This window comes from Amyelois transitella, chromosome Z (assembly GCF_032362555.1).
Source record: "Amyelois transitella isolate CPQ chromosome Z, ilAmyTran1.1, whole genome shotgun sequence".
NCBI lineage: Eukaryota > Metazoa > Arthropoda > Insecta > Lepidoptera > Pyralidae > Amyelois > Amyelois transitella.
The window spans coordinates 5,920,796-5,934,549 of record NC_083535.1 but is presented as its reverse complement, the minus strand read 5'-3'; the positions used below and the strand labels follow the sequence as shown (position 1 = coordinate 5,934,549).

At 35.5% G+C, this 13,754-nt stretch overlaps 1 protein-coding gene across 8 annotated transcripts in view; it reads right to left on the bottom strand.

The window, feature by feature from the left end:
• Positions 1–13,754, bottom strand: part of LOC106133945 (polyhomeotic-proximal chromatin protein) — a 57,169-nt gene that overhangs the window by 24,490 nt on the left and 18,925 nt on the right. For 7 of the 8 annotated variants that reach the window (XM_060953403.1, XM_060953402.1, XM_060953399.1 and 4 more), the window contains exons 2-9: positions 11,261–11,915; positions 10,901–11,149; positions 10,129–10,281; positions 9,537–9,677; positions 6,771–6,893; positions 6,181–6,293; positions 2,038–2,185; positions 126–216 (exon numbers count right to left, since the gene is read on the bottom strand). In XM_060953403.1, coding sequence (XP_060809386.1) covers positions 126–216; positions 2,038–2,185; positions 6,181–6,293; positions 6,771–6,893; positions 9,537–9,563 — 502 coding nt within the window. In that variant the 5' untranslated portion in view covers positions 9,564–9,677; positions 10,129–10,281; positions 10,901–11,149; positions 11,261–11,915. Of the gene's footprint in view, positions 1–125; positions 217–2,037; positions 2,186–6,180; positions 6,294–6,770; positions 6,894–9,536; positions 9,678–10,128; positions 10,282–10,900; positions 11,150–11,260; positions 11,916–13,615; positions 13,648–13,754 lie in introns of those variants that run through there. The other variant, XM_060953401.1, reaches the window with a different exon arrangement.

Sequence of the window (13,754 nt, the reverse complement as noted above, 5' to 3'; positions counted from 1 at the left end):
CTTTAAAAAAAATTGTTTTCTTGGTTAGGATACGAACTTTTGGATTCACCCTCGTATTATAGTAAGGTCGGATAGTAGCACCATCACCCTTTTAATTTCGTCATGATAAATAAATGTGGCCTTACCAGCTTGTCCCTGCAGCACCTGTTTCCCTTGCGTGGTCAACATGTGTGGTGCCAGTTGGTTGCTTTGAAACGGCTTGCCGGCAGCAATAACCTACAAAGAAGAAGAAATTGAGCAAATTGAACTGTATACATACATTACAAATGCGTCTTTATCCCGTACGGGGTAGACAGAGCCTACGCTCACAAAACAAAGGCCACGTTCAGCTATATGGCTTAATGGTGGAACTGAGATTTTAGTGACAGTTTGCAAGCCCGTCGCCTAAAGGAAGAATCCCAAGTTTATTTGCCTTTCCCTTGAACTGTAGGTATACATTTTAAATATTGAGGTTTGTATCGTACATACATAAAATCACGCCTCTTTCCCGGAGGGGTAGGCAGAAACTACCACTTTCCACTTGCCACGATCTCTGCATACTTTCTTCGCTTCATCCACATTCATAACTCTCTTCATGCAAGCTCGGCGGTTTCGGGTACTCTTGACCTGAACTTTACCAGGACATATTGTGGTATTGTATTTTACCACTTGCTTTATCCTGCTGCTCCCCCAGAGGGTCCATAAAATTCCAGTCTTTCATCCAATCGTGATAGTTACACATATTGACTGACACTAGAAAGAAGAAGAAGAGAAAAGGAGGGTATTTTCTATTCTTAACTGCCGAGAGCCGCACGACACAAATATGAAGAATGAAAAAATATTTACTTGGAAACGAGAACAAGTACATACAGTATTTACAGAACATACAGTAGGGTATCAATGACATCTGCAGAAGTTATTCAGATCAAGAGCAGCACCAAATCAAGGTGTATTATTGGTGAATTGATTGATCTTCGCCATTCATTGCTAAAAATAAACTTCGTTCAGCAGATAATTTATTTGTTGCCTCAATTACCATAGCCTTTATTAGTCTAGTAAGTAAACATATCAATTTGGGCCCAAACGAAATGCTTATAAAAGGTAATTGGTGTTTTTCCCAGAGTCGCAATCTTTGAAGCCATAAGTAGACTACTTACAAATGGACTGTGATGAAAAATATCTTCTTATTTTTAATTTCCTCGTGACATCTATTTTCGGCGTAAGGGTCGTGACTCAGAATATATTGCGCACACACTTTATCGCAAAAATATTATTGATTGACAAGATTTCAGAATAGATTGACTAGATATCTAAAAAAGTACAAACGTGCCGATGTATGTAGAGTTACCGGGAAAACTATGTCTTTTTTTATTTGAAGAGGATTAGATTAATAAACAACTAGTGAAAACTAGTTAAAACTAGTGAGATATAATAAAACAAATGTGAACAATTTCTTAAGACACGAAATAATATAAATAATGAATAATAAGTAATAACATTATACAGTTATATCTAAAAATGTATCTATCAACACACATCCTAAGCTACAGATGGGATTGCTGTTATTTGATACAGTGATAACGACATAAGTATCCGCTTACTAAGAGTTTATAAACGATCCCACGGGAGCTAGGCGCTATCTATTTTCCCAAACAATAGGTCGGTTTCGTGAGCATCAAAACTCAGGACGGCACAGTATCCAATTCTGCCTAAATTACACTTTTCTAAGTTATGCAAATTCGCAACCTTATCACCAAGAAGAAAAAGATATATGTATTAATATAAATTAAATGGAATTTTGTCTAAATAAACATCATAATATCTTATTGAATTACATTTTACAAAGTACATATATGTGAGGCATCCGCTGCTGAAATCAAACCCTGTTCAAAAGGTATTTTTAGATAGTAGTATTGGACCCACAATAGCGTTCAATAAGAAGCAATTAAAAGTGGACATCCATGGAGAAGAAATTATTAGGACTTCAGAACGAAGGGTCAGTCTATGATAATGCCCGAATTTAGTCTATGAAGAATACGACGAATGAGTCTGTCTCACCTGTATTTGCTGCGAGTTGATCCCGGGATGAAGCGCAATATTCCCGGGCATCAGAAGAGGGCCCTGGGCGTTGTACAGCTGCTGCAGATACGTGCTGTTCTGAAGTGGCTGTTGTATAACTTGCACGCGACTGTGACCCCACTCCGCACTGCGATATACAAAAATATGTACAGGATAAATCACATAGATTGAGTTAGCCCCACAGTATGTTCTATACATAAGAAGTACTTAAATAGGTGTTGTTTTTAAACTTAAATTGCTATTATAAATGTAAGTTCATTTAAAGTTGTAATTCTGGACGAAATATCCAGCTGTAATTTTACTTCGGAGCTGCTATTGTAAAATAATGTACACATTGTTTCAAAAATATAATGGATCTTAAATAAAATTATTACTCTACAATAAAATAAGGATATCACACTTCATTCTGTCTTCATTCGCCACAGACATGAATCAAATATTGAGTTAAAATTCTAACTTAAAATCACCAAATAATAAAATTAAATATATGTATAATGTAAAATAATTAGCCTTATAAAAGCGATCGCCACGAGTGCGTGTGCTCATGACGATCGCTTTTACAAGACTGGCTCAACACGACTCAATCATAAAATGTTACAGTTCTTTTATAAAAACATAGTCAAAACAAGTTGCCCTACACCAAAACAAAAGTAGCTTTCAGCTGCACATGATTACGTCATTTCTACGTTAATATCAACATTTTTTATCGGCGCCAGCGCAGAAATGAGACGTTTCTTAGCAGGTGTACTATTGTCATAAGTTCGTCGCGAAAAATGATATGCGTGCCAATGGCCTTAGAACTTAAAAAAAGTACACGTCAACCTCTATTATAGTATTATATTAAATTAGAGACCAGCCCCGGTTTCGCAAGTGTGCAATTCTGACGTTACCTTCCTCGTGAATCACTCTTATCTATTTAAAGAACACACCAAAATATGTTTGGTAGTCATAAAGATTTATGCGAACATAGGGACATACAGCGTGAAGCAACTTTGTTTAGTACAGTGTAGTGATAGTATTGAAGCAAAAAGGATGTATTGATAAGGCGTACAATGAACTTTACAACAGATGATGAAGGACCGATCAGACAAGAAACCGATGAAATGAGATGAATGTCAGAACTTTCTTTTGATAAAAAGTGATGATCTTATGGCCTTCAAACCTTGACGATAAAATCCGTTATCCCGAAGAGTGTATCACTGATTAAGCTATTAAAATATAAAAAGACAAAGGAACGAAGAAAGAACAAAAAATCTTGTTGGATTGTAAGGAGATTTCACTGCGGTCAGACAAACCCTTCGTGGTTTAAGATCGCCAGAACTTTTTTATTTAATACTAGCTGTGCCCGCGACTTCGTCCGCGTGGAATAGTTTTTTTGGGCATCATTAAAACCCTCAAGCATGAATAATTTTCCCCATTTTTTCACATACTCCATTATATCTTTGTTCCTTATAGTTGCAGCGTGATGTTATATAGCCTAAGGCCTTCCTAGATAAATGGTCTATTCAACGCAAAAATAATGTTTCAATTCGAACCAGTAGTTCCTGAGATTAGCGCGTTCAAACAAACAAAATCTTCAGCTTCATAATATTAGTATAGATAGCTTCCCCCCTCGACTCCGTCCGCGCGGATGTCAGTCTTCGCGTGGATGGTTTATTTCTCCATTTTGAGTAACTCTGACAATGACATCTTATAAATATCTTTTGGACCCAATTACGGCTAGGCCTATAATAATTAAGGAGATCCCTCTATTGAGCTACTGCAGTTGAATTCGCGTTCTGTAGTAAGTAGTCCGGTCAATTTAGACCAAAAAATAAGAATGAAGCTACAGTAATCAAACTGTAAATGAGTATAATTGTATAAAACACAATCAAAAGAATTATTTCAAAATTCCCTATGATTCCGGTTTAAGGAAAAAAAATTACCCAAGGTCAAAGGTAAAAAATGGGGTTTTCACGATTTTCTTCAAAGTAAGTTTTATACATAAAACGGTAAGTTTTATCGGAAAATTACCTCAGACATAGATTGCAGATCATGAAGTTCTCTATAAAAAGGAATCAATATTTTTTTTTCAATAAAGCTACCGTTTCTGAGATATAACGATGCAAAAAGTTGCAAGCGTCATAATATGCATAAGCACGTCTCGTATATACTCTGTGTAGCAGAAATGCTTTATCTCAGAATGCTCAACACATGAAATACCGTTAGTCTTTAATAATAGTAGACGGCTATGGACACCACGGCCTCTCATGCCCTAGCAGTGCCGGCCGTTTAGGGCGCCATGCCGCCCTAAATAATATAATCCTCTGTGCTCTAGCCACCATCCATGTTCCAGCCGTTCTAGAACCAAACGGTCTGGCTCGGGATGATGCCAAGAGACCGGATGGTATGACTTTGGTACCCTAGAGATTGGGGCGGCCTTTGGTGTGGCATGCTACTTGTATCGACACACTTGCGCCGTCTCATCTTCAGGTTACTAAATCTAAAGCCGGTTCTGCTTCAAATGAGGCAAAAAACCTTAAAAGATGCAAATATGTAGGTATCGGTAATACCTATACTTTTGAACCTTTTGGGGTAGAAACTCTGGGACCGGGGGGCCTATCTGCCCATCAGCTTTTCCGACAACTGTCGAAAAAGCTGATTGAGGTATCTCTTGACCGGAGGGCTGGAAATTATCTGGCTCAGGAATCAGCATTGCCATTCAAATTGGCAATGTTGCCAGCCTTCTGGGCACACTCCCGCATGTTGATACGAGACAGGGACTGTACAATTTATAAATTAAATTTAAGTTTGTAGTCATCTTTTTTCTTTCTTTTATAAGTAGTTTTAGTTTTAAGTTGATTTAATTGTAATCTCTATTATTGTCCTAAGATGATTTTCTTCACTTAGGGTTATTCTAATTTATTAAATAATAAATGCGAAAGTTAGTCTTGAGTGCCACTGCGTAGTGAAAACACGTGTATGTAATAATAAGAATGTTAAAAAAAACGCGCTAATAGTACACTACCTCGAGAGGTGGCGTGGAAACGTGTGCATATTATGACGCTTGCAACTTTTTGCATCGTTATATCTCAGAAACGGTAGCTTTATTAAAAAAAAATATTGATACCTTTTTTATAGATAACTTTGTGATCTACAATTTATGTCTGAGGTAATGTTCCGATTTGAAAAACTTACCGTTTTGAAGAAAATCGCGAAACACCTATTTTTTACCTTTGACCTTGGATAAATTTTTTTCCTTGAACCGGAATCATGGGGAATTTTGAAATAATGCTTTTGATTGTGTTTCAAACAATTATACTCATTTTGAGCTTGATGGGAATTAATGTAGCTTCGAATGTCTAGATTGACCGGACTAAAGTATTTTTTTCATAGTAATTAGTAGCGGCCCGCGTGTGCCGCAAACGGTTCAAGCTAAATCCGACTATCGGCGCTACAGTTACGGCGCTGAATCCACTGCGGGTAACGTAACGTGTGTTCGCGGTTCTACAGAACAACGTCTATGGATAAACTGAAAAATTAACATTTTTTTTTCTTCGTATTTTTCCAGGATAAAAAGTATCCTATTTTATGCCCAGGATAATAAGGTATAATTATACCAAGTTTCATCAAAATCGAACTGTTAGTTTTCACGTGATGCCTGAACATACAGACAGACAGACAAAAATTTTTTTAATCACATATTTGTGTTTGGTATCGATCCAGTAACACCCCCTGCTATTTATTTTTTCAATATTTTCAATGTACAGAATTGACCCTTCTACAGATTTATTATATGTATAGAATAGATGTAATGATTTTAAATAATAAAAAAAACTTGCATTGTTTTTGCGACTTAGAAAACAAGTAAAGGGAGAAATGAAACTAGAATAGGTATGATAAACCCCTTATGTTTTCAAATAAAGTTCTCTCAATCCGAAAATCGATCTGCACCCTTATTTACGAACATTGACTTCCATATGTCTTAATTAACATCTCTCTTCTCAATCTTTGACGTTAACCGCAGAGAAAGAGACAGAGTGTAGATAAGGCATGTCTTTATAAACGTTCTTGAATCGACCCACTGATGGTAGAGAAAGTGTCAACATGTCTAAATCGCCCCCATTGTGGGTCAAATGTTACCTTATTTGCTGCGGATGCTGTGCATTGGGCGGTAGACTCTGCAGAGGCGGCATTGTAGAGATGCCGGCTCCGGCTTGCTGTTGGATACCCGCTGTGGGCTGCTGTTGTTGAACCTACAATAAAAAGGTAATAAATAATCTTATAAATAAAAAATATATATGTTCTAGGCATCGCCCATGGATATCGTAAAAGTGACTTGAAAATACAGGCACATTTATTTATATAGGTAGTTCATGTTTTAACATAGGCAAGGTTCCCCTACAATTGCTGCGAAGGTTAATCAGAAAACACATCTTACTAAATCCAAGGACAAAGGATGCACCTCGGGCTTCTCTCCAGAAAGGTGAGGACGCAACTGGGACTGACACAAAGAGAATGATGATGATAAATTTAGAGTTTTATAAAAGACTAGCTTTCGTCGGTGGCTTCGCCCTCGTTAAAAGCACCGTCTTCGTACTCCACACTAAATTAAACAATGTATGCAAAATTTCATGGAGATCAGTAGGCACAGCCAATTTGACGAGAAGGGCAAACAAATACACAAACATACTTTCGCGTTTATAATATTAGCAGGATACAACAGAACTGACCTGATGCTGCGCCATGCTGCTGGGCATGGAAGACACCACGGTGACCGTCTGGTGGTGTTGCTGTGTGGGCTCGTGCTGGGCCATACTCATTTGCTGGACTACTTGGGTTTGACCGTCTACTATCTGCCGACAAAAACCAGGACTTTATCGTGGAATGCCTTTTGTCCCTCAAAGTGTAAGAAGGCGCATTAAATTGGTTTAAGTGCGTAGGCTGGACAGGTGCCAGGATTCCCACACTCTCCTGAGTGAAGAAAGGCTGGTCGTAGAAAGGCTTTCCCTTTCGTAAAAAACACAGTAACTATTAATTCAAATCTAAAAAATCGAGTTATATTAACTATTAAGAATTTTAAAGAAGAGATTTTTTTTTTATATCTTATTGAACCTATCCAAAACTCGAAGTGAAAGTGTTCATGAGTTCAAATAACACTACTGTTTTATAATAAATTGTAATATTAACTGATTCCCTGTTTATATGTGATTCAGCGGACAGGGCACCTGTTTTAAAAAACGCCTCTTTTGGTTTACAGCTAAAAGAGCAATGAAAATTCTTCAGATATAATACGTTCTTAATATCTTACATTGACAACAAACTGATCCAACACTCACAACACGGCACTGATGACTTCGTTCAAGTGACAAAGAGGACTTATGCACATAAGAGGCAGGTGTATTTATTTACTGTTGCGTTACAAATTGCACCACTTGTCCCTACGGAGACACTCCGGTGCACATGTGAAAAATAATGACATACGACGTCTCTTTCTGACGTGTCGCAGTTGTGCAAGGGAAAACACATTCTGATGACCATGCATTATCGAGAATCACCAGTATCATCACTTAAGTTGTAATGAAAAGCCTCTCGTTATCGATGTTTGCTTATTGTTAACCGACTTTTAAACAATGCTCTGCTAGGCTTTTGTACATAGTTTACCTGATGAAAGTAGGGATTTATATAATTGCAGTGGGATTCAAATGGGCAGCTATTGTTTTCTTGGGTTTGTGGTTAACAAAGAGAAGAATAGCAATACGATTAAATAAAAATAAAACTTAAGGGACTGATGGATGAAGAAACATTGTTAATAATTTTATTTCAATAAATTTGGGTGGGCGAAATAAGTATTTACTATAAACTAACCACGAATATTTATTATATTTATTAATAACTAACATACAAAAAAAACAATCTATTCTCTTTATTAATAGTGCGGACTAACGTCCCGCGGCTTCGTTCACGGACATTGTTATTTAACGCAAATCCTATGTAAATAGAATTTTCCGTGATTAAAAGGTATAAAAATAAAAAGTTTCTTCACTGTGGGTAACTTTTGACCGCCAATTGATTTTCCGCTTCCATAGGTATTTCGGGAAATCCTATTAGTGTTCTCTATACTAAGAAAATTAACGATGATTATAATTAAATATCACTGATAAACAATCCCGCGGGAACATGCCTACATTCCTTTTTTCAGGATGAAAGATACCCTTGCAATGTCCTTCTCAGTTCAGTTAAAATTTTGATTTACATACACTCGTTTAATTACAACCCTTTAATAAATACAACATGGCGGCGGTAAACTGCTAATAAAAATATCTAATATGAAAAAAATTGTTAGAAATTGCAATACGAGTATCAATATTTAAGGTTTAATCACAAGCATTTAAAAAAATAATAAACCTGATTATATATTTTATTAATGTATTGAAAACGTGTTTTTTTAATGATAAGACATGATATTTTTAATTTTGTAAAACACCAGGGTTTCAAAAAATTACTTTAAATATACAGTTCAAAATTGATCAATCGGCCTTGTTCTCACTTTCGCCCGGAACCGAAATAAGCGAATGTCCCGTTTGAACTAAAAACCTGTTTTGGTCGGACATTAAATAAAATCTCATGTCGTGTTTCAAAAACGTTATTTTTAATCGATGGCGATGTGCGCCATGCCGAGTGAAGGAAGTGTCGTCCAATTACAAAAACGGGAGAGTACGAAAGAAACTCGAAACTAAACGAACAAATATGAATCAACTTTGCTGCGATGCGACGACGCGCCGTAAATATTAGCATACACAAAAGTCAATGTATTTACCCAGTATGGATACAAATAAAACTATGAACCAGAGCTTAGGCTCTGTGCTTGTTCTCTTGGGCTGGGTTATGTTCTGTGAGATATTTTTTTGTAATTAAAACTGACACCCGCATCTCAAGTGACATTTTTAATGTTAAAATAAATTTAATCGGTTCAGCCATTTTGGCAAATGAAGCTAAAATAGTGCCTTAGCAACAGCTTTTTTCTTAACATTTTTAAAAATACAAAATATATTATTTATCTATTCAAAATAATGTGTCCAGTTGGGAATAGAACCTAAAATTGTCGACATGATAGGCTAACACTACCACTACACCAACAAAAGCGCGCGGGCGACACTGAAATTGTTATATGTAAAAAAGTTTTGGGTGAAAATAAGGAAAAATCTAAATTTCCCAGACCTGGGACCAGCTACATCGTATTTTTGCCCCTTAAGCACATATATTTTAAATTTCAATGATATCTTTTAAGCCATTTTCGGACACTTACAAAATATACACATATATTGCTTGTTTAATAGTAAAGGATTATTATTATTTGAACTACTCATATTATATGGCGTTGGTTTAGCAACCAACTATCTAAGTCTCAATTTGGCGAACGTGGTCTTCGATACTTTTTGTGACTGTTGGCATCATTTACCCCAAATAGGGAAAAAGACGTGCAATGGTTTACTTACTTGTTGCTGTTTGATCTCTCCGCTCATACCGGCCTTCTGGTTCTTTTCAAAAAGCAAGTTGACGTTGTTCTGTGGAGACGCCAAGAAGCTGAGATTGATTTCGCCTATCCCTGGTACGTTGAACTGCTGCGTGTGCACCGGCTGTTGTGGAAAAATGTACGTTAATAATTTAATGATAATATTATAATCGTATCAAACATAGACATAGCTTATTTTTTAAACACACTTTTTATATCAAGATCAAGGAAAAGATTCAGGATTTAAGATTAAAACCTAAGTACATATATAAGAAATTTTTTATTAGAATGATTATTTTTATTAAACCTATAATGAAAACGCCGGTTTGAGGTTGGACAGTAACTAAACTTTATTCAATATGTGACACTGACATGACACTAATTACATACAAGTACCATAGATGGCGCTACTAGTAACAACAGGAGATTATTTGTATATAAATTCAACACCCCAAGTTCAATGAATTTTTTTGGACTATCCAGAGTTACTTCCCGTTGACCAAAGTTCATTTATATTGTACAAAAGAAGATTATAATACCGTACAAGAACGTTAATGTGAGCAAATTGTAAGTACCTGCAATAATTTCTGCTGTTGTAATTCAGGTTGTTGTGCCACCGATTGAAGCTCTGTCTTTTGTTGCTGCTGCTGTTGTTGTTGGTGCTGCTGCTGTTGAAGCTGTTGTTGTTGTTGTTGCTGTTGCTGCAGTTGCTGAAACTGTTTCTGCAACTGAAATGTTTATCAAAATTTGATAATATTATACAAGTAAACAAACAAAGGTCGATAACAATTCAGCAAATGACGCCTAAATAACACTTCGGAGCAACTTCTTTGAGAAAGTCGAAAATCTCGCCATTGTTTGGTATACCTGCTTTTAAAAATATAGTTATATTAAGTGACTAGCACAAAAGAAAAGAACGAATCGTATGCGACGCTATCACTCAACCGTTGACATTCATTAGCTATGTTTATGTTGTGAAAAGTAAAATGTTTAATATCAAACAAATATCAAAAAATAATTTAATAATGGTAGTAATTTTTCAAAAAATTTTATGAAAAATAACAAAGTTATTCCACATTTTGTAACATTCCTACTACTTTTGTATCGATGAAGTCTGACAAATCTGTTTACAAAAGTTTGTGAGAAAGAAGTCTCACAAATTTTACTTCATCACAAAAAAGTTGTGGTACTTTCGTTTTTCATTGTTATGAAATTGTTGTTTAAATTTCGCAGTACGTTCCCTTGTTCTGGCCTACTTTTTATGTTCAGAAGACATAATATTGCAGTTATTGCAAATATAACTTTTTTAACCTTTGAATTAATGGATTTAAACTTTTGAAGTCTTACAAGTTCTTGTTGATCTTGATGAGACTTGATGTGCTGTTGAAAGACCTGCTGATGCTGACGTTGCAGGGCCTGTTGTTGCAGTTGTTGTTGCTGAAACTGTTGTAGTTGAAACTGCTGCAGTTGTTGTTGTTGTTGTTGCTGCTGCTGCTGCTGTTGTTGTTGTTGTTGCTGCTGCTGCTGTTGCTGTTGCTGCTGCTGCTGCTGTTGCTGCTGTTGTTGTTGTTGTTGTTGGATTATCTGCTGCTGGATCTTGAAAATAAGACATAATTTATGAGATATGATCGCTTTAATTGTATAATTAGATGAAAAGATTATAAATAAATATCTTGACATCAGATGCCAATAAATATAAATTATTACCTGCAACTTATCATCCTCTTCTTTTTGATTTCTATACCTGTACTCCTCTCCTTGATTATGATTGTCTGGTTCAGTTTTAGGCTGCTTCAACTCAGGCGGTCGCCTGTAGCTATTATTCTGTTTATCCAAAGCCAAGAGTGTACTTGCGGCTTCGTACTTATCCTCGAAAGTAATCCCAGCTTTCTCTGCAAGAGTTTCTAAGCACTGTAACGGCCGCTTGGCAGGTTTTGGCGCTACTTTCGATTTTTCCGGCTGCCCGCCACCTGGCGATTGTTTTGGTAAAGTCCTAGTTATAGTAATACTATTCTTGTTACAGTCATCTTTCTTGTCATTCTTGGGCTCTAAAGTAAAATAATTTTTGGGAAAGTTATTGTCTTTATCTTTCTCACTATTGAGATTTCCGTTATCTATTAAAGTTATAGTAGTTGAATTAGCTACTTTTATTGTCTTGTCTTTGTCATCCTTTGCTTGGATAGGCTGGGAACCGTGTGTTGGAGACAGGAGCTGTTGAGCTGGAACATGTTGATTCACTGGAGAGCTAACATTTTCAGGAACGTGTTTGTCAGTAGACTTTACTAATTGTGGTTGGAAGCCAGGGCTCTGGGGCTCCTTTTCGTGCTCTTTTTTCTTTTGTATATTTTCTAGAATTTCAGACCTGGAAAGGAAACATTTATGAAGACATTTTGTTTTCAATTAAAATGACAAAAAAATTACTATGCTCATTTAATTACAGTAATAATAAATCCAATGTGCTATAGATATTTTAAGAATGATTCCTTAAATATTTTGACTGAAAATCAGTTGTGAATAGGCACTGGGAAGAGTGAACAGACACTATTTGAGCTAGCGCGCACAACACCATAGGCCTTATCTTACCTAGCACTAGGCGTATAGAGATCAAACACACTCAAATAAAAAAACTGTCATGTAAACAGCAAGTACAAAAATCCATAGAACATCGCTAGAGAAAAAACAATATAAAGGTTTTTTAATAAACATTATTAACAGTTAGTCACAAGTAAGGATGCAATGGGGGAAATGTGGTAACCAGCTGTCACCCGCAATTTCGTAAGCGTGAATTTTTGACGTGTATTTATTGATTAATACGACAAAAGAATTGCTCATTTTGCTTTGATATAAACTTGTCTAACATGATGCTTCATCAGGTGTTACAGTGATCAAAATAGTATAATCCATGTATGTTGCAGAGACTTAATAGCTATACAACCAAAAAAGCATTTCATTAAATACCGGCCCGTAGTTCCACAGATCAGCGTGATTAATCTGATCCCCTGGACAGTGGACCTACACTACATCTACAACATCAAATCTAGGTTGCTTTCCGCGATAATATCCGTTGAAAATTTCCAAGAGAGTAAAGCTCCCTCATGAGCTAGCAGTTTAAAATATAACAAATATTTATATATATTATTTCTAGTAATGTAAATGACAGCAACATTTTGTTTTTACTTCAGATAAGATAATGAAATTGTTATTAGGGTATACTATATTGTATATAACAAATTTAAAGAAGTAAATAATATGGCAATGACTTTGGTACAAACAGCAGAATTATCCCTTGTAGAGATTTCTTCCAGTTAACCAGGTATAAATGCTTACTTAAAATAAAAGAATTCAAGTAAAATATACATATTACATATGGTATTATTACAGGGCAGGTATTATAAATTATTTGTATGTATGGTATCAATTTTAAATTAACTTCAAACAATATAAGTTTTGAAAAATTTAAGATCTGTTCCTAGTCACAAGGAATATGGGATCAATCGATTGTGAAACATTGCGTGGGTGTGTATGATGGAGCAGGAAAGAATTTAATACTCCATATTGAAAGAGCACATAGATCTATCCTAAAGGTTATCTATCATGTTTTTACTTTTATTTTCTTAATTTGATATTTCCTTTCCAACAACATGGTAATCACAAAGTTTGTGAAAACTTTGACTTGCCTTCATGTTTTTACTGTAAAGGTTCCATACCTTTGATTTGTATCAAAAAAATACAGTGTCTTGTCTTGTGTGCAAACTTTTTGTTTTAACGATCATCATGAGAAAACCATAAAAAGAATAAAAACGCTTATTAACATATGGGCCAACACTCTTTATAAAATTAACATATGTAGGTATGACTTGGGGCATATGAAAAAAGATGGTTAAGGGTTGGCTATCGTACTTGAGTTATGCTAAAACAGAGGCATTCGACAGCATTGAACTTTATTTGATTTCACTCTTTTGTCAATATTTTTTTTATTTAATTGATGAGCTTAAATTTAATTTTGTTAATTTACAAATTTACAAATGAAATATACAATTCAAATTGTTTTATACCACTCACAATTTGTCAAACTGCATATTTTTCCCTGTTGGCCTGAAACACAGGCTTTCGACTAGCTAAGGCACCAGTCTTCCACTTTTTTATGCAAAAATAATAGAACCTGCAACCATTTTTAAATGTTTTTGCTACCTTATTAATT